Source organism: Nicotiana attenuata, chromosome 1 (genome assembly GCF_001879085.1).
Source record: "Nicotiana attenuata strain UT chromosome 1, NIATTr2, whole genome shotgun sequence".
NCBI classification, from domain to species: domain Eukaryota; kingdom Viridiplantae; phylum Streptophyta; class Magnoliopsida; order Solanales; family Solanaceae; genus Nicotiana; species Nicotiana attenuata.
The window spans coordinates 107,472,592-107,494,550 of NC_031989.1; the positions used below are offsets into that span (position 1 = coordinate 107,472,592).

At 37.5% G+C, this 21,959-nt stretch overlaps 1 protein-coding gene across 1 annotated transcript; it reads left to right on the forward strand.

Annotated features, from left to right (window-relative positions):
• On the forward strand, positions 6,330-7,919 carry LOC109239433. Its single transcript, XM_019406003.1, has 2 exons — positions 6,330-7,265; positions 7,356-7,919. Exons 1-2 carry the CDS (start codon positions 6,330-6,332, stop codon positions 7,917-7,919), a joined length of 1,500 nt encoding a protein of 499 aa, XP_019261548.1.

The window sequence follows — 21,959 nt, forward strand, 5'->3', positions numbered from 1 at the left end:
TATTTCAGAGCCCAGTCGGGTGTTAGCTTGTGTGGTTTCTCAGTCTTCCTTGTATGACCGCATCAGGGAGTGTCAGTATGATAATCCCATTTGCTTGTCCTTAAGGACAGAGTTCAGCATGATGATGCCAGGGACGTGACCATTGGAGATGATGGTGTGTTGAGGATGCAGGGCCGGATTTGTGTTCCCAACGTGGATGGGCTTCGGGAGTTGATATTGGAGGAGGCCCATAGCTCATGGTATTCCATTCATCCGGGTGCCGCGAAGATGTATCAGGATCTTAGACAGCACTATTGGTGGTGGAGGATGAAGAGAGATATTGTGGAGTATGTAGCCCGATTTCTTAATTGTCAGCAAGTGAAATATGAGCATCAGAGAGCGGTTGGCTTACATCAGCAGATGGTTATTACTGAGTGGAAGTGGGAGAGGATCACTATGGATTTTGTTACCGGACTCCCACGGACTCTGAAGAAATTTGATGCTATTTGGGTGATTGTAGAGAGGCTGACCATGTCCGCGCACTTCATTCCGGTTTGTACTATTTATTCTTCAGAGCGGCTGGCAGAGATTTATATTCGGGAGATAGTTCGATTGCATGGTATCCCAGTTTCCATCATATCAGATCGGGGCACTCAGTTAACCTCTCACTTTTGGCAGGCTGTTCAGCGAGAGTTGGGTACTCAGGTACAGTTGAGCACAGCCTTTCACCCTCAGACAGACGGGCAGTCCAAGCGCACCATCCAGATATTGGAGGATATGCTACGCGCCTGCGTCATTGATTTTGGAGGGTCATGGGATCGGTTTCTATCGCTTGCGGAGTTTTCCTACAACAATAGCTATCAGTCCAGCATTCAGATGGCACCGTATGAGGCCTTGTATGGGAGGCGGTGTAGATCTCCAGTTGGTTGGTTCGAGCCCGGGGAGGCTAGATTGTTGGGGACAGATTTGGTTCAGGATGCATTGGAGAAGGTGAAGGTGATTCAGGAGAGACTCCGTACAGCACAGTCGAGACAGAAGAGTTATCCAGACGAGAAGGTCCGAGATGTATCTTATATGATCGGTGAGAAGGTCTTACTGAAGGTTTCACCCACAAAGGGTGTTATGAGATTCGGGAAGAAAGGGAAGCTGAGTCCGTTGTTCATTGGGCCTTTTGAGGTACTTAGAAGGATCGGGGAGGTGGCTTATGAGCTTGCCTTGCCACCTAGCTTGTCGGGCGTGCGTCCAGTTTTTCATGTGTCTATGCTCCCATGTTCTGGATTTCAGTACAGTTCAGCTGGAGGGTGACTTGACTTATGAGGTAGAGCCAGCAGCCATTTTGGATCGTCAGGTGCATAAGTTGAGGTCAAAGGATGTTGCTTCGGTGAAAGTACAGTGGAGAGGTCGGCCCGTGGAGGAGGCTACCTTGGAGACCGAGCGGGAGATGTGGAGCAGATACCCCCACCTATTTGAGGCATCAGGTATGTTTCTTGACTCGCTCGAGGACGAGCGTTTGTCTAAGTTGGGGAGGATGTGACGACCCAACCCGTTGTCACGTGAGTTACCGCCCCGTTTTACCTATTTTCTATTTCTTTATGCTTCATTATCAGTGTTGGGGGTGAACGAGTTGATTTGGAGTGGTTCTAGAAGGAAATGAGACACTTAGTCTCTTTAAGGAAGGTTTGTTTTGGAAAAGTCAACCGGACGTTGACTTACGTGTTAGAGGGCTCGGATATGAAATCCGATGATTCGGTTAGCTTCGGGGGATGATTTGTGACTTAGGAGTGTGATCGGAAGTGATTTTGGAGGTCCGGAGTAGAATTAGGCTTGAATTGGCAAAGTTAGAATTTTGGCGAATTCCGGTCGATAGGTGAGATTTTGATCCGAGGGTCGGAATGGAATTCCGAGAGTTGCTGTAGCTTCGTTATGTGATTTGGGATGTGTGTGCAAAATTTTAGGTCATTCGGGGGTGATTTGAGTAGGTTTTTGATCGAATGCGTGTTTTGGAAGTTTTGGAAGAACTTACGCTTGAATTCGATGAGAAATGATGGTTTTAGTGTTGTTTGAGGTGTTTTTATTATTGGAACAAGTCGGGATGATGTTATAGGAGGTGCTAGTGCTTTTGGTTGAGGTCCCGGGGACCTCGGGGTGATTTCGGATGGCCAACGGGAAGTTTTGAACTTAGGAGGTTGCAGAACCTGTGCTGCTTCTGGTATTTTCGCTTCTGCGGAAATGGGACCGCAGAAGCGGTACCGCAGAAACGAGTCAGGAACCGCAGAAGCGACAGGCATTGCAGGCGCGGAGGTGCCGACCGCATCTGCTGAGTCGCAAATGCGACAATAGGACCGCAGATGCGGAATTTTGGAAGGCTAAAGAAAAAACCGCATCTGCGTAAAAGGAATCGCAGATGCGGGACCGCAGAAGCGGTCTAGTCATCGCTGAAGCGGTTTTGTCCGCAGAAGCGACTCGTAACCGCAAAAGCGGAAGTCGAAGATGCGGCTAAGTAGCCGCAGATGCGGAAAGAACTAGTCAGAAATGGTTTTATTTCCCTTCGCGAATTTTTGAACGGGTTTCATATTTTCACTTCGGACTTGGAGAATTTGGGCGAGTTGGAGGAGAGAAATCAAGGGACTTCATTAAGGTAAGAATTTCTAAGCCTAAAACACGCTTTTATGGTGCAAACACATAAAATTAGACTGAAAACTCAAGGAATTAAAGGTCAAAAATAGTGGTTTAGGGCTTGAAACCTAAGAGAGCAAAAATGGGAATTGAGGGGTCATTTGGACTCCGATTTTTGTGTTTTTTATATGTATAGACTCGTGGCGAGATAAGAAATCCGTTGATGGTAAATTTTCTGACTTTCGAGAAGTGGGTCCGGGGCTCGGGTTTTTGCTAATTTCGGGAATTTCACTATTTTTCGATTGTTTTCGATTGGGTATTGTCCCATTAGCATATTGTGATGTATTCGTTGTGGTTTTGATCAGATTCGGTACACGAGGAGGTTAATTCGAAAGGCAAAGGCATAGCAAGCTAGGACTTTGGCCGGCTTGAGGTTAGTAATAAATATAAATGCTGTGTTGAGGGTTCGAAACCCCGAATTTGCACAATGTAGTGCTATGTGAGGTGACTTGCACGCCGGATAACGGGCGTGGGGTAGAGCACCTTCGGGGATTGTGACTTGGTCCGTCCCGCTTAATAAAATTACTACCTAATTGATTGTAGATTTGTAATATCCTTATAAAAATGGATTAATTGTCATAATTGGGCTTCATGCCAACTACTTGAATCCTTCAGGGATTATTTTTACTGGTTTCTTACCATACTTATAGATATTGAACTCAGTCCTGGTATTTAATATTGTTTTGTAAACTCAGCCATTTTTCTCAAAGTAGAAACTAAATTAATATTTTTTAATGAAGTTTGGGCTGAATATTTTTATTCTATTGTGCCGAGAGGCTTATGTGATTTTGGACTGAGTATGGGATCGGGCTGCACGCCGCAGCGGTATGATATAGATATTAATATGAGGTTGAGGGCCTGTTTGATACCACGATATGGCTTATTATTGCGCTTGGGCCGTAAGGGGCCCCTCCCGGAGTCTGCACACCCCCAGTGAGCGCCGTCAACGATAAATAAATGGAGCGAGCTGCACGCCATAGCGTGTATTGGAGAGTACCGATTTATGTGTTGCATTGCATATTTAATTGTCATTTATTCTTAATCTGTTGTGATATTATTATAATTGTCTTCACTGTTTTACTGTATTATGCTATTGGTTCATGTTGTTGTATTTATAGCTTTACTTTGTGCCTATTTAGGATTTCTTAATCTCATACTATATTTATGTTTATTACTTTCTGGGTTGGAAGTACTCACATTACTCCCTGCACCTTGTGTGCAGATTCAGGCGCACCCACTGAGGCTGAGTGAGATCTTTGTCTGCCTAGCATCACATTCGGGAGATTCAAGGTAGCTGCAAATTGACGTTCGTAGTCCTGATCTTCCTTCTATTTTATTTATTAGTTTCCGCATTTCTAGAGAACAATATGTAGTAGATTAATACTCATGCATTAGAGGCTCAGACTTGTGACATCAGATTCTATGGGTTGAGTAGTATTTTATATTTTGGGCTTTCCGAATGTTAGAATTTATTTTAGGATTTCCGCATTTAACTTGATATTTTAGTTGTAAAAAAATTTATTTATCCACTGTGATTAATCGGTTAAGGTTGTCTAAATGGTGGGGCTTGCCTAGCAGTGTGTTGGGCGCCATCTCGACCGGGGTTGAGTCGTGACAGTTTGATCAGCTTTTTACCATTAAGAAATCAAAATTTCAGGATAATAAAACACACAAAGGTTCTGAGCCTTAGATTATCTTTTGTCCACGAGCAAGCATATTCTTTTCTCAATTGTAATTTTATTTGCATCCTCTTGACTCTTTTTAATGAACTCTTTTTACTTCATGAAAAAAAGAACATGATTCTTAACTCGTGCTTGATATTTTGTTGGTCATAGAGATTCTATTGTGAATGCTTCACCGGTGATTAATAGGTTGCATTTGAATAATGTTATGTCAAAAAGATATGCAAAGTTATATACTTCGTAATATTATCTTCTCTTATCGGGCTTTAGTATGTGAAATGGAAGCCGAGTAGAGAATCTTAGCATATATGTCCAATTATCTTTTCAACTTTGCTAAATTATTATGTTGACAATCTCAGGTCAGCCTTTATCTTTGTGTTCTTATCGATATTCTTTTAAATTGCAGATTGTGAGATTTATTTTTATGCTACTGAAAGTTGGCTGTGAAGTTGCCGAGAAAGAGTTGATCAGGTCTGCTCAAAACATATTTTAGATAATTTCTACCACGTGATTTAGTGCTTGACAAAGTAAGTATTACTTCAGCTAATTTTTACCCTTCCACATATGACACCTACATGTGAAATTTGTGTTTAAGTTAAGAGAATTCCTGCTATTTTGAGTGTTCATTTGGAAGGTGGGGTCACAATTCACAAAATTTGTACAGAACTGAGTTGAAATTATAACTTTTGATATAATGGAACTATATTTCCATGTGTAAATTACTTGATAAATTTATATGTATAACTTTTGATAATTTTTAAATCCTCTGCTAGATTACCTGTGGTGAAGTTGAGGATATATCATGAATTTGATTCTAATTTAGAAGTTGAATGCTTATAATATGTTCATCTAGAAAAATAGTTCAGTTATTGTTTGATTAAAAACTAAAGAGACATTAAAAACTCATGCTTTAGATGTCAAACTGATGACATTTGCTTGTCGATGGTTTCTTATCTATTTCAACTATTTCTATTATTCATTTGTTCGCTTCTTATGCTCTCTTCTCGATTTATTTTATATTTTCTAAGTTTATTTGTTTCAGCATTTATGCACAAAGTTTCTGCGATTCTGCATAATATTTTTGCATTTTTTGCATTTTTGCACAGCGTTTCGGCAATTTTTGCGTTTCTGCACAGTGTTTCTGCATTTTCTGCATTTCTGCACTGTGTTTCTGCATTTTCTGCATTTTTGCACAGTGTTTCAGGGTTTCTGCATAGTATTTCTGCGAATCTGCACAGTGTTTTTGCATTTTCTGCATTTCTGCACAGCGTTTCAGCATTTCTGCACAGCGTTTCAGCCTTTCTGCACACTATTTTTGGATTCTGCACAGAGTTTCTGCATTTTTTGGATTTTTGCACAGTGTTTCAGCATGTCTGCATAGTATTTTTGCGACTCTGCACAGTGTTACTGCATTTTCTGCATTTCTGCACAGCGTTTCAGCATTTCTGCACATCATTTCGGCAAATTCTGCGTTTTCTGCTGCACACTATTTTTGGATTCTGCACATTGTTTCTGAGCATAGGCATGAAAGTATAGCTTTTGATATAATGGAACTATATTTCCAAGTGTAAATTACTTGATAAATTTTATATCTATAACTTTTGATAATTTTTAAAGCCTCTGCTAGATTATCTGTGGTGAACTTGAAGTTGGGTTTGACCTAAGATAAGTGTCATGACTAGGTAAGAGATTCTTATTCTCTTTATGTTTTCATTATGCTATTAGATTATTACTATAGAACTATGTTGCGCGGACTCTCCAAAATACTGTCGCACCCGTGTCGGATTCTCCAAAAATACATTACTTTTGGAGAATCCGACACGCACCGGCGATATTTTCGGAGAGTCCGAGCAACATAGCTATAGAAAAACCGATTTTGAAAAATTACTCGTTATTTTTAGGGTATATTTGTCATGTATATTTAAAACCTAAATAAATCAATCCAATATCACCATTGATTTTAGGTATTCAAATGATCCTTCCAAGGCTTAGATGGATTTACCAAGGTATAGCAAAGAGTATATTGATGGTGTTCAACATTTTTTGGACTTTGCTTATTCTGATGGAGATCCTCAGGGCGAAGAAATTCAATGCCCGTGTGCAAAGTGTTGTAACATCCCTTGGTATCGAAGGAATATAGTTTATGATCTTTTAATATGCTACGGTTTTGTTAAAGGTTATACAAGATGGATTAATCATGGGGAATGGGAAATTCCAATGGATGTTGATGATGATATGGATGAAGATGATTCATATGATGACATTGATGGGTTGTTGAATGATCAATTTAGATATGTTGCACAAGGAGTTGATGAATGCCAAAATGAAGATGCCAAAAAATTCTATAACTTAGTTGACGAGGTAAGTCAAGAATTATATCCTGGTTGTAAAGGATTCTCTAAATTATCATTCACGATCCGTCTATATTTGTTGAAGTGTCTACATGGATGGAGCAATGAGTCCTTTACTTCCCTCTTAGAGTTATTGAAAGAGGCGATGCCCGAGTTGAACATTCCTTTATCCTGCAACAATGCCAAGTCTTTTGTAAAGAATCTAGGTCTTGATTATAAGAAAATTGATGCATGTCCCAATGACTGCATGTTATTTTGGAATGATCATAAAAGTGATGAATATTGCCTTGTTTGTCGAGCTTCTCGATACATTGAATATCCTGAAGCAGATAGCGAGCTTGAGCCTTCCAAAAAAGCTCATCGTGTTGCTGCTAAAACTTTGAGACACTTTCCATTAATTCCTAGAATCAAACGGCTATTTATGTGCTCAAATATGGAAGATAAATTGAGGTGGCATGACGAGGAGCGGTCTAAAGATGGAAAGTTAAGGCATCCTGCCGATGGCCAAGCATGGAAAGACTTTGATAGCCTTCATCCAGATTTTGCAAAAGATTCTCGCAATCTTAGACTTAGCCTGGCAAGTGATGGATTCAATCCATTTCGGACCATGAGCATATCTCATAGCACATGGCCAGTTGTCTTAATGGTTTATAATTTACCTCCTTAGATGTGCATGAAACAAGAATATTGCATGCTTTCGTTGCTTATATCTGGGCCGAGATCTCCTGAAAATGATATTGACATTTATTTGCAAACACTAATAGAAGAGTTGAAGGTATTATGGGAGTTAGGAGTTGACACATATGATGCTTCAAGAAATCAAACCTTTCTAATGCGAGCAGCTCTTATGTGGACAATTAATGACTTTCCTGCCTATGCTATGTTATCTGGGTGGAGTACAAAAGGAAAGTTGGCTTGTCCATGTTGTAATTATGGCACTAATTCTTGCTATCTAAAACATAGTCGGAAAATGTGTTATATGGATCATCGTGTTTTTCTGCCTATGGATCATCCTTGGAGATCCAACAAAAGGTCTTTCAATGGAAAAACAGAATTTAGGCCTCCTCCAGAATTGTTAAAGGGAACAGATGTGTTCAATATGTTACAAAATGTTGAAAATGTATTTGGGAAGACGCAAAAGAAAGCAAATTCCGGCCCATGGAAAAAAGGTCAATTTTTTTTGAATTACCTTATTGGCAACATAATTTGCTTCACCACAAACTTGATGTAATGCATATTGAGAAGAACATAGTTGACAGCACAATTGGAACACTTCTAGAAATTTCGGGCAAGACGAAGGATCATGAAAGTGCTCGTTATGACCTCAAAGAGATGGGAATCAGGAAGAATCTTCAACCAAAAGAAACAAAGGATGGCAAGAAAATAAAGCTTGCACAAGCGTGCTTCTTTATGACTAAGGGCGAAAGATCCACATTTTGTGGTGTTCTGAAGAATGCAAAGCTACCCGATAGTAGTGCTTCCAACATTTCTCGATGTGTGCATCCAGCTGAAAGAAAAATATCTAATTGTAAGACCCATGATGCACATTTCTTGTTGCATTATTTGTTGCCAATACCAATTAAAAGCATACTTCCTGATCATGTTGCTATTCCTTTGATTCGTCTAAGTTCCTTGTCAAAAAGTTATCACATTGGAAGATCTAGATTGTTTGGAGGCAGAGATTCGAGAAACAGAAAATCAATTGGAGCAAATTTTTCCTCCTTGTTTTTTTGATATAATGGTTCATTTGCCTATTCATTTGCCGAACGAGGTAAGATTTGGAGGTCCAGTTCAATGTCGCTGGATGTATCCTCCCGAAAGATTTATGTGTAGGTACAAGTCATATGTTCGCAACAAAAATCATCCTGAAGGATCTATTGCTGAGGCATACTTGGTTGAAGAATGTCTAAATTTATGCTCTAGATACTTATATGGGGTTGTACATACCAGATTTAATAGAAGACCGCGAAACAATGATGATTGTGGTTCAGCAGATGAGCAAACTTGTAGTTTGTTCCCCAACAAAGGCTGTCCTTTAGGAGGAAAAAAGGGTGTCCCAGATGATCTAGACGACAAGTCACTAAGTCAAGCACATAGATATATATTTAACAATTGTGATAAAATTCAAGAATATATTAGGTAATTTAACTCATTTGTAGTATTTTCTTTTATATGGATAATTTTAAAATTATTTTATATAATTTTTGCTAACAAAAAATAATACTTGCCGTGTAGAGAGCATAAGCTTTAAGTTAATAGTCATGAGCGAAGATCTAAATAGAGCAAGGACAAGAGTCATAGTCAAAACTTCTCCCAATGGTTCGAAAGTCGTATTTTGCATGAGGATGTACCTGATTTTATGAAACAATTATCTAGAGGACCAAATTCAATTGCTAAAAGATATTCTGGGTATCTCATTAATGGATATAGATTCCATACGTGGCAGCGTGATGCAAGGCGTACAACACAAAATAGTGGTGTTACATTAGTTGCATTAACTAAAAGTTTTGCAAGCTCCAAGGATAAAAATCCGGTTGATGCAAATTTGACTTATTATGCTAGAATAATTAATATCGTTGAGTTAGATTATTTTGGACATTTTAAGGTTGTATTGTGTAAGTGTGACTGGTATGAGGCTGAAGAAGATACTTATGGTCTTACTTATGTCTACTTCAACAAGAAATGCTATCAAGAAGAGCCCTTCGTGCTAGCATCACAAGCACACCAATGCTTCTATGTACAAGATCTATATGATCAAGACAAACATTATGTTATGAATACTGTCCCGAGAGACTTGTCTAACATAAGTGACCAATATGAATCTGATGTTCCCTACTGTTATGAAAATGAGCTGTATGAAAATCCGATGAGCCCATCTATATCGAATGATGATGGTGAAGTTGTCTTAGTAAGGAGTGACGTTCCTGCAACCATAATTGATGTGCCTCCAGAAGGATGTCGTGCTCAAGAAGCTGAAATTGAATCGGAAGATGAGTTTGATGTTGAGGATACATCATGAAATTGATTCTAATTTAGAAGTTAAATGCTTGTAATATGTTCATCTAGAAAAATAGTTCAGTTATTGTTTGATTTACAACTAGAGAGACATTAAAAACTCATGCTTTAGATGTTAAACTGATGACATTTGCTTGTCGATGCTTTCTTGTCTATTTCATCTATTTCTATTATTCATTTATTCGCTTCTTACATTCTCTGCTCGATTTACTTTATATTTTCTAAATTCATTAGTTTCAGCATTTATGCACAAAGTTTCTGCGATTCTGCACAATGTTTCTGCATTTTTTGCACAGCGTTTCAGCATTTTTGCATAGTATTTCTGCGATTCTGCACAGTGTTTCTGCATTTTCTGCATTTCTGCATATCATTTCGGCAATTTCTGCATTTTTGCACAGTGTTTCTGCATTTCTGCACCATATTTCTGCATTTTCTGCATTTTTGCACAGTATTTCAGCATTTCTGCATATTATTTCTGCGAATCTGCACAGTGTTTCTGCATTTTCTGCATTTCTGCACAGCGTTTCAGCAATTCTGCACATCATTTCGGTAATTTCTGCGTTTCTGCACAGTTTTTATGCGTTTTCTGCATTTCTGCACACAATTTTTGGATTCTGCACAGAGTTTCTGCATTTTCTTGATTTTTGCACAGTGTTTCAGCATGTCTGCAGAGTATTTCTGTGACTCTGCACAGTGTTACAGCATTTTCTGCATTTCTGCACAGCATTTCAGCAATTTTGCACATCATTTCGCCAAATTTTGCGTTTCTGCATAGTTTTTCTGCGTTTTCTGGATTTTTGCACACTATTTTTGGATTCTGCACATTGTTTCTGCATTTTCTGCACAACGTTTCAGCATTTTTGCACAATATTTCGGCAATTTCTGCATTTCTGCATACTGTTTCTGCATTTTTTGCATTTTCTACATTTCTGCACATTATTTTAGGATTTCTGCACATTGTTCTGCATTTTCGCGTGGCGTTCCGCAAATTTCTGCATTTCTGCACAACGTTTCAGCATTTTCTCGACATTATTTCTGCATTTTTTGTGCTGTATTTTTACAGTTTTTGCATTTTTGCACAAACGGTTCTGCATTTCTTCACAGTGTTTTTGCATTTTTGCATAACGTTTCTGTATTTTATGCATTTCTACACATTGTTTTGGCATTTTTTGCTTTCTGCATTCCGCATTTCGATATTTTCTAATTAATTTTTTTTTCCTCTTTATGAAGAATGAAAGCAGGAGCAAAGAAAAAGGGTTTGAATCCAAACAAAGCTCAAAGTCCTATGAAGAAGATATGTTTTGATTTTCAGTTTCGATCAAGTGCTGAATTGGCTAAGCAATATCAGATTAAGAAAGAAAAACTAGCTCATGATAAGGAGCATAGAGTTGTGAAAGAGCAAGCACCAGTAACTCATAAACGGAAGAATCTTATGCCTACAATATCTAATGCAAGAGAAGGACAAAGTAGACAAAGGTTAATTCAACCTGAGAAGTCCTTTCAACAACAAGGAAATGGCAAATTACCTATGCATAAATCCATAATCCAGTTGTCTTCGAAGGAAGCTCTTAACACTTCACATATGATTGGAAGAAGACAAGGAGAAGGAGAAATTTGCAAAAAAGTGAAGAGGAAGCCGGTCTTATCGGCAACGAGTGTTGATCATTTTCTAGAAAAAAATGGAATATATGTGGGTGGAGAAAAACAACCTGATAATCAACAAGTAGATGGTTTCAGATCTATGCCCTCCCCTCTAGTTGATGAGCATAATATAGAATTGGATGATTTTGCTGCACAAGAAGAAGTTGGCGAGGATGAGTGTGTTAGAGACGAAGCTATGGACGTTGATTCTGCTACAGGTAACCTAGTAATTTTGTGTGTTTATTGTATTCTTTTCCTTATGTCTTGGTTTTTACATTAGGGACATCAGATAAGAAGAAAGTTCGAGGTCAAACAAAATGTAAGATGATTCATGCAAGAAACTTTGAGGAAAGACAGGAAGTGACATTTGATAAAGGACAAGCTGTTGGACCAACCGGCAAAAGAGTATCTGAGTTAAGCAATTTTATAGGAACAATTGCCAGGAATTCCAGATTTATCACCTTGTTGTTCACTAGCTGGCATGCTGTCACTGATTATATTAAATAACGAATGTGGGAATATGTCAATGTAAGAACGATCAATTTTCAATTGTGTATCTTATTGTATTTCTTACTAAACGAAGATAACATATATGTTATTTTGCATAGACCAAGTTCATCATTCCAGCAGAAGGAAAGAAATGGGTGATGGATGGTCTTCGCGATGCTTGGAGGCGACACAAGAGAAATATTAAGAAGAATCATTTTGATGGGTATCATACTATTGAAGATATGCTAAAACAACGTCCCGCTGAGATACCAGAAGTTTAATTCCTCCAATGGATTAAGTATTGGAGGAATTCAAATGTTCAAGTGAGATTAAACTGTGCATTTCTACTCTTGAACATATTGTTGCATTATATTTTTTTCCCTTTTTAATTTAATAATTGGTAAACTTCTTTTGGTGCTAGGCCATGTGCAAATTAAATTTTGAAAATAGAAAAAAACAAAAGTGGAGGCATCGGATGTGACCTATTAATTTTGCAAGAGTACGCGTGGCATTGGTATTTATTCGATACTTTGTGAAAAATATGGCTTTTATTTCTTTACATACTTTTTTTGAATACATTTATGTTTGTTATTTATTTCTCTGCTGTAATTTGTAGCGTGCAAGTAAAGAGAACAACGAGGAACCATCTAAGTCTGAAATATTTATTGCAACTCGTACAAAACAAGGGAAGCAAGTTCATGAAGATGCTCAAATTGCAATAGTAAGCCATGTTGCAACTAATATATTTTCTGGGGCTTAGATTATTTATATGGTTCTCATAATTTTTTTTGGCAGTCTGAACTTCAGAACCGTCAAAACTCTGGAAAAACATCGGATGAAGCATTTAGAGCAGTGTTTGGAAAGGAGCAGCCTGGTCGAATACGATGCTATGGAAGATCAGTGACAACAAGTTTTCTAAAAAAGATGAGGAAATCAATAAGATCCAACAAAAGCATAACAATGAAGTCTCTACTTTGAAAGCAGAAATGCAAGAAATGAGAGAAGAAATGCAAGAATTGAGGCAAATGCGTCATTGCTTTAATCTATTGGTGCAAAACAATCCTGAACTTTTTAGTTCAGATATACAAGGATTTGTCGGATCTAGGCAACCTTCTCCAGTTGATACAAGTAGCGCACAAGCTGTAAGAAGCCAAAATCTCCCACACTCCTCTGGATCAACCCGTGGTCCAATTCTTGAAAAGGTATTTAGACTCCAACTTGTCTTGCTTTTCTGTCAGTTTTTGGGGTGTTAAAAGGTCGTTTTTGGGGCTGCTTTTCACTGGTATATTGGGGTCGTTTTGGGGCTGATTTAGAGCTGAAGTTTAGAGGTTCTTCGCTAGAGTTTGTGGCCATTTTTCATGGCTGTCTAGGTTGCATTTTAGTGGGCTTTTTGGCTGGAGTTGTGCAGCAATTTTGGTGGTTGTTTGGAGTTGTATTTGCAATTGTTTTATGACGGGGTTTTTGCTGGTGAGAATCAAAGAGGAAGAAGATAAATTTGTCTTCTTTGTGTTGAGCCAAAGCTGCAACTATTCCATCTTCCAACTCTTAAGCACCCCCTCCCCCATAAATTTTCTTCTCCGTTAGCTCTCCATCTCTTTTATAAAGGAAAATTTGGTGGTTACCTGATAAAGTGTAAAGGAGTTTGTCTCGGCTGTGACATGAGATTGAGGTGAAAAAATATGTGAGAGTATATGCTAGTGACGTGAGGGAGTGAGAGTCATGGAGTTTAGTGTATTGCTACTTCAATCTATCGCTTTTATATTGATGCCTTAATTACCAGAATGCTTAGAAATGATTGAGTATATTAAGATGTTACTCTATATATCAAGGCATTTTTTTGTCTTGTTTTATTTGATTAACATTAGTTCTTACATGTACAGTGTCTTTTATTGTTAGTTCTATAGTTTTTTCCTTTTCTCAATAGATTGCATTGTTGGACTATTATCACCAAACTATTCAAGAGAAAATATTACTGAGATACGAAAAGAAAATACATAATCTATGCTCTCGGGAGTAGTTTGATGGTAGTGCAATGTTGTTCTGCTCCTACATCCTTGCATACTAATTTTTGAAAATGAAGTAATAAAATTATAAAACTAGACTAAAATCTAAGTTCAATACATAACTGAGATGATCGTTTAGGTGAGTGAAATGGGACTACTATATTTTGTTCATTGTACTCATTATTCAATTTTTATTTATATGTGACTGAAAAATATGCAAAACATGATGCTACTATATGTTATCAAAGTCTTTGTTCTTCTTGACGAGCATCAAAATTTAGTTTCTATCTAATTATTAATTTTTTTTATGTGTAGGAGAAAGTGGGTGATGCAAATGAAAATGGTGGCGGAAAGTCAATTTGATCGTAATGTGAATGCGAAGAATTTTTGGATAATAAAGATGTCTTATATTCATGATACTATATGAATATACTCACTTTTGGAAAGTTTATTGTTAATGGGCATTTTGACACATTGTTTTATTAGTATGTGTATTCTTTTGGATTATTATTTTTGGTATTTATTAGCTAATTTAGTTCTTTATAACATCAAAATATATGATAATAATGCATGTACTTGAAATAATTGTAATTACATAATATATGTAAACTATAATTTTTTAAAAAATTTTAAAAAAAATTATAGCCTAGCCAAAATTTCCACGCTTTAAAAGTGTGGCCATTTGTCTGTACGTCTAGAATGTATATAAGCAAAGACCACGCTTTGTAGGTGTTCCTTTAAAAGCTACGGTAAACAAGTGTGGCCTAAAAGGTAATAAAGGCCACGTTTTTTGAGTGTAGCTGTAGGGTATAAAAGTGTTGCCGTATGGGGCGTAACAAGCGTTGTCTTTGTTGACTAATAGGCCACGTTTTTAAGCGTGGCATGTAAGGTAACATTTGAAAAGCGTGCCCTTAGGTCAAAGGTTACGCTTCTTTTGGCCACCCCCAGAAAAGCGTTGCCTAAAGTCGAAAAATGTGGCCTTTGACCAAAGACCACACTTTTTGCTAGTTTAGGCCACGCTTTTTCGGGGTAGTCAAAGGCATAAAATGTTGTAGTGTGAAGGAGAGGTTTGCCAAGTTGCGGACCTGCCTTGCAATTCTAGTATTTTCTGTTCCAACCGTAGGACCAAATCATTCTGGGCCGGAGTACTCCGACCATCTGAAGTTTCAACATTTTCCACGTGCGCAACATTTTCTTTCCGGATACCACTCATATCATCCATCTTAGCCTTTCCCTTGATTTTCGGATGACTTGGAGGAGGAAGAGGTGGAGGGCCTCTGGATCTGATGTGATATGCTGACGATGCCAGTATGTGCGAACCAACCTTGGGGAATAGGAATAATTAAAATAAAGAGCAAAAAGGTAAATGAGTCAGTAAGGATTCTGAAAAGCATTTGCAGTATTTAAACACGTATTGCGGGAATGTAAATTCGCGTCCTAATTTGGGGAACCTCGTTGTGCCCGAGGTAGGCCTAGAGACAAGTAGATTCGGAGAGATTTAATGCTGCTAAATGCGTCATTTCATTAATGTAATAAATAAGACGAACCTAAAAAAACGACAATAAATAAATGAGTTACTAATGGCATTTGCCTTATTACATTCAAAACGTTTCAGAAAAACAGCTAAATCTAATCTACTTGGTCCTGAAAGGACCTTCTCCATATTTGATTGTTGCTTGGCGAAAGGCTTTCCCACCAATCCAGCAATAACGGTGGTATACTTCGGACCATGCCGAACCTGGGGACTTCGTGCCTCATTTTATGCAAAAAGAAACAGAGTTAGACCCCTGCCCCATCCGGATTCGACTGCTTAAACATTACGATTAGCATGTCAGCATTTATCTCTCCAAATAATGTACATATCGTGGTTGTGCCCATTGGGATTATGGAAATCCCGGTGGACTTTGGGCAAGGATTTCTTAGAGGGTTATTATGCGTACAACATATTAATCCAGGCTAGGTTTGATCATGATACATGTACAGTTATTATCAGAGTAAGGTTTCTATAGAAGTCTAGACTGGTACCCTCAAGCGGATAACTTGAGAGGGACAGGCACGGAACCGTCGACTGTACCGCTGATCGACTAGTTTTACCGCAAATAAGCCTTTCCAAATTTAAAGGGTGATTTTAGGAAGAGCGCGGACACTCATCAAGCGCCGCTATAGTATTAGTACGCACGAGTGGAATATGATGTTGAGCATGAAGTTATGCAAAAAAAAATAACATGTTGCCAAGTATTTGAACGATATATAATGATAAAATGTGGTATTTAATAATTGTAAAGACATCTAAGAAAGAAAAAACAAGGAGACAAGTCAGTTTCCATAGGAAAAAGTGATAAAACAGGGAAGAGAAATCATAAATGAATGAAGATAGGAAAATAAATTCACATAGAGTGGAAGGGGTGTGCAAGTATTAACGGAATAATAAAGACATGCTTAAAGACTAATTCACAAACAAGTTCGTTATGATAAGAGCCTAAAGATATCCCCATCAGAGTCGCCATGCTGTCGCGCCCTCTTTTTCTCACGAAATTGGATTTCGACATTTCTAGGACAACTCCTTTTTGAGGGGTAGGGAATTGGAAGAGTCACCACCTAACGGATTAAGGTGCGTTAGGGCACCTAGAGAAAATAACTCATATAACCAGTTTACATCACCAGAGATCGGGTAAGGGCTCGAAATTACCTCGAGGGGAAGGTGTTAGGCACCCCTCGAGGTCCACAACGGTGGGTCCCGACCGAACCTGAATTAAGCGAATTAGTCTTAAAAAGGAAGAAAATAATTTAGACAAATACAATATTCAATTTATTTTAAACAGAAGTATAGGGGTTGGTCCTAAGTTTTTTAGCCTATAGGATCATTCCATGCAATACTTTGTAACTCCCTCAAGTCGGGGTGTTACTCATAGCATTAGCGCACGGGCTATCATCTCCTTACTACCCAATTACTATCTTTAAGTTGTTACTTAAGCGTTCTATTAGTTTCTAACTCGTTCCTTATGCGTGCACTACCCGTCCCTTACCTATGGCCCTGGAGGTATTAAGACCTCTATTTGGGATAGCTTTAGACCAACCTATGTTACTTAATAATGTGAAATCTAGGCGACAAACAAAAACAAATAGGGCTTTCAGATAAAGAACAAATATGGGCTCATATTGACCTCCACACATAGGCAACAAAAGCACGCAATTGAATCAGCAAACTTCGTTAACTTTGAAATCCTATAAGCAGGATATCTATGTGAGAAAACATAGTGCAGCAACAGCTTTGTTAACAAGCATTAAGACCTATTTGTTTGCCTACTGATTTTATTCAGCATGAATCTAGGCACCTCAGGCAGTAATGTGTCACAATTATAAGCCCAGAATAATTATTAAGTCCTACGGATACGTTACCTAAGTGATTGACAATAGCAATTGAATTCAGAAGCGATCAACAGAATCATATAGGCATGATTTCTACAAGCTTGTTGATTATAGACCTATAGACATGGTTTCTAAGCGTAGCACTGATTTTAACTCGTAAATATAGATTTTATTTCCTATAGGCATGCTTTCTAATTACTGAATTGACTTCAACCTTATAGGCCTGATATCTAAATTTGAAATTGATTTTAATCCTATAGGCATGATATCTATTATCTGGATTGATTTAAATCCTATAGGCATGATATCTATTAACTGTATACGGGCAGAAATTAAACAGATTGCCAGGAAGGACAGTTAATTCAAACAACAAGATCCTATAGGCATGCTTGCTAATGCACATTTGTTGAAAACATGTATAGATCCTATGAGCAAGATTTCTAATGTACAGAATTGAGCGAAAGTCCCATAAGTAGGATCCCTAGATGCAAATGTAAAATACAGAATCAAAATGATCATGAAAGTCCTATAGGCAGGATTTCTAAACACAGTATAATACTCACATAATTCAATTAGTATAATTGATGTGTGGCTACAATTCATGGTTTTTGCACATTATATGCTTTGCGTTTTACATGCTTTAATATTAAAATACACTTTGTTTGAGCGTAATGGAGGCTATTTTATGTGTAGGTGCATCGGAATTGAAAGTAGAGCTAAAGGGATGCTTAAACGTTGAAAGTGCGCTCGAGAACGGTGAAAAGGAGAAGCCGGGAAAAAGCCAGCTCGACCAGGCTTTATCCAGGTGAGACCAGCTTAAAGCCAGGCCTAACCAGGCTTTATCCAGGTGAGGCCAGCTTAAATCCAGCCCTAACCAGGCTATATCCAGGTGAGGCCAGCTTAAAGCCAGGCCTAGGTAGGCTTTATCCAGGCGAGGCCTGCTTAAAGCCAGGCCTAGGCAGGCTTTATCCAGGCGAGGCCAGCTTAAAGCCAGGCCGAGGCTGGCATTATCCAGGCGACGCCAGGCCTAAGGCCAGGCCCAATCCGAGTTTTGAAGGTTTTAAGTGTTTCCCGGTTTGACTAGAAGTTAACCTACACGTTTAGGGCTTGTCCCAAACATATAAATAGACCTAAAAACGTCACTTTTGTTGGAAAAACAAAAAGACAAACGGAGAGGGAGATCGAGTTTGGACACACTTTTCGACCTAAGGAGGTAAGAACACACTAGGATTAAGGCGGAGAATTCTTGTACGAGTTTTTCACTTCCTTCTTCCTATTTTCCATTATTGGTTATGAATTCTAGTATAGTAGTTTTGCATACTATCATGAATAGCTAATTTGTTATCTAGGGTTTTGATGGAACCTTTTGGAGGATGATTTTCCTGTTACGTTAATATCGATTTACTGTAGTATTTTCTCTATTTGTTCAACTGCGTTATTATTGTGGTTTGTTCAAGAGCTCACAATCGACTGTTCCTATTTAGTATGTAACTCGGGAGAGAGTGCATATTTAGGTAGTTGTTGAACAACATCACTCCCGACGTATGTGAGGAATCAATAACCAAGGGTTTAAAGGTGGGATTAGGGATAACGAAACCTTGCGTGCGATTTAGGTGAGCTGTAATTAAATCCATCTAGCGTAACTTGGGAGAGTATGTCTAGTAAATTGTCGTAATTACTCGGGAGAAAATTACAATACGCAGAGCGCTCATGATCGGTAAAGAATACTCAGGCGAAATTATAGAAGATATAGCGGGAAAGATTCCGACAATTGGGGAAATCATAACTCTAGACCTCCTTAATCTTTTCTCCAACATGTAGTATCTATAGTGTTAATTTATTATTTTAATTTGTTAGTTAATTAGTTAAACACAAGAATCTTAATATCTATAAGTTATGTTCAAGCTTGTCTTCTTAGTGATAGTGAACAGTTGTAGCTAAGCCTTAGTTCTCTGTGGGATTCGACTTCGGACTTGTTAACCGGATTATATATGCAATGAACGCTTAGTCCTTTTTATAAGGCATAGTTGGGCGTGATCAATAATTACTCCTATAGGCAGGATTTCTACCCCGTTTTAACAAAAGATATAAGAAGAAACCCCCCAGCTTTACTAAATATCCCTAAATCTGTTATTATAGAGTTATTACGGACTAGGATAGCCGAATAAATTACATAAGTATTAGTTACACTATAGGGAGCCTTCATAGACCCAAATAAACCTGGGAACAAGGCCTTTCACATAATAGCTTTGAAGCATAGCCATGATTCATCCACAGCACATTAGAACCAGGCTTCCAATGTGTCAAAGTTCCCAAGGGCCTCAGGGACCCCGGACAATGCTCACACCAGAACCACACATTCAAAAAAGAGTTCATGAGAGATTAGAAAACCAGCCCCCAGTGCGTTAGAGTTCAAAGGAGTCTCATGTGGACCCTAGGCAGTGCTCACACTGAGGTGGTTGAGAACCTAAGGGACTAAGAGTATATAAAAGAGAGAAGGGGTAGGTTTTAAAAATATATGGATTTCAGAAAAAACAGGATTCAGAACATAGAGTTGCAGGCAGAACTGCATCAAGGAAACATATAGAATTCATGCTTAAACACATAGCTTAAATAAGTTGAAGTCTAGTTAAGCTAAATACTCGTGCTAGTACTTAAGAAAATCATGGCTTAATCACATAAACAATTAGGTAGAAACATTAAGCTGGATATACAGATGAATTACACAGGAAGGGCATATGAGTTAAGCAACAAAATTTACTGATTACAAGTCTATAGTGTGCAAAGTTCAGAACAGGTAGAGGATTAACAAGCAGTGCATGAGACAACTTAAACCTTAGGCTAAACTATGAAAGGGATTCATATTATTCAGAATAACTTAGTCTAAAGTTAACAATGTTACTAAATGAGATCACATATTCATAAAAAGGACAGAATCACGCTAGGAATTGAAATAGACTAGTCAGGCAAAGCATAGGGAATGGAATTGCAACGGTTAGAGCATACCAGTTAAATAAGAAACAAGTAAGTATGCCACAACAGTTAAGTTCCAGAATGATTTGGCCTTGGCTTTCAGCCGGCCAAAACCAGTGACACTTAGTGTAGAAATCAGAACAAGAGAGAACAAGAGAGCTTAAGTTTTAGTAGTGAGAATAAGAGAGTTCAAGTCTTGTCTAACGGGAAAGGGGAGAGGGTTTTAAATAGTACTCAACTAGACAGACAAATAAGGTAATAATTCAAACACACACAAGTAATGAATGAAAATAGAAGTAGAATCAATTTAAGTCGGATTCAATCAGTTAGCAGAACATAACCGCGTGTAATCAGGCGACTACTATTTAGACTAAGATACAGAATCAATCAACAGTCAAGTACCATATCAAATTAAGGTAAGGGAATAATGAGAATAGGTAAATCGAACAAAATAAGGATATATCAGTACCATACAAGAAAGAAAAGACTGAAATTTCAGTAAAGATTTCAAAAACCCTAATTTTGAGGGTTAAGTAAAATCAGTCAACAATTAACGGCAAGAGTTAAAGATGAATAGAGGCAGATAGACAGAAACCTTAAAGGAAAAATAATTAAATAACAAAAACCCTAAATTTAATGTAAGTAAAAATAGGCAGAAATACAAAAGAGCTTTAATAAAATGCACAAAGACATATAGACAGAAATAATTAAAGTTTGAACTATATTTTTTTGATTTTGAAGAATCAAAAACCCTAAATTTTAGGATAAGTAAAAATCAGCTTAAATAACCAAAGAAAAACTATGAGAAAGATGCACAGAATAGATATACGGAAACATTGCAAAAGAAATTAGCCAAAATAGAACCAGAACAGATCTTAAAAGATCTGAGCCCTAATATTAGGGCAAAAAAATTAATTAGGCGGAAAACTTTTAACGAAAATCGCGAAGAATATTCATAGATAGACATGCGGAAATATATATGATATTTTTAACAAAAATAAGAACAAAATATTAACAGATCTTAAAAGATCTAAACCACTACTTTAGGGTAAACAAAGATTAAAGAAAATCACGGAGATTCGTACTGGAAAAGATGAAGAATGACCATATATGAAGAAGGGAGAAAGATTCGAACCAGATTTGGTACAAAAATAGGAAAATCGGCTTGCCATTGTTGATACCCAATTTTTTACTCAAACTATTTTTAAATTTGCATATATGCCTTCAAAATCACTTTTTATAATAATTGGTATTTTTCCATAATTTTTCATATTATTATCAATTTATTTTCTAATTTATTCAGTATTTTATACCCAATAATTATTCATAAATTGCATTACAAGTAATTTCAAAGTATTTCTTAGCTCAATATATCATTTTTAATCCTATTAGGATTTAATTATTTCACAAATTAGCCAATTCGGCATTGTTTGGCTATAATTACAATAATTTTGCAATTATAGCCTAATTGTACACTTTATGCTATTTTAATTCAATAATCAGTCATTTCATATTTTTCATATTAGTTAATTACCTTAATTTCACCTATTTAGCTTTAATTTCATTTTATCTAATTATTAGCTATTTTTATTAATTATTTATCTAATTTAGTTGGGTATTTAACAAGTAGCCACTCTTATTTAAATTATAACCTAAATCAAACCAACCCCAAACCCAATTAAATAACCCATCAGACCCAAGCCCAAACCCAAACCATACCCGACCCAATCCCTGGTCCAATCTGGACCGTTGATCAATTCTAATCAACGGTCCAGATCCCC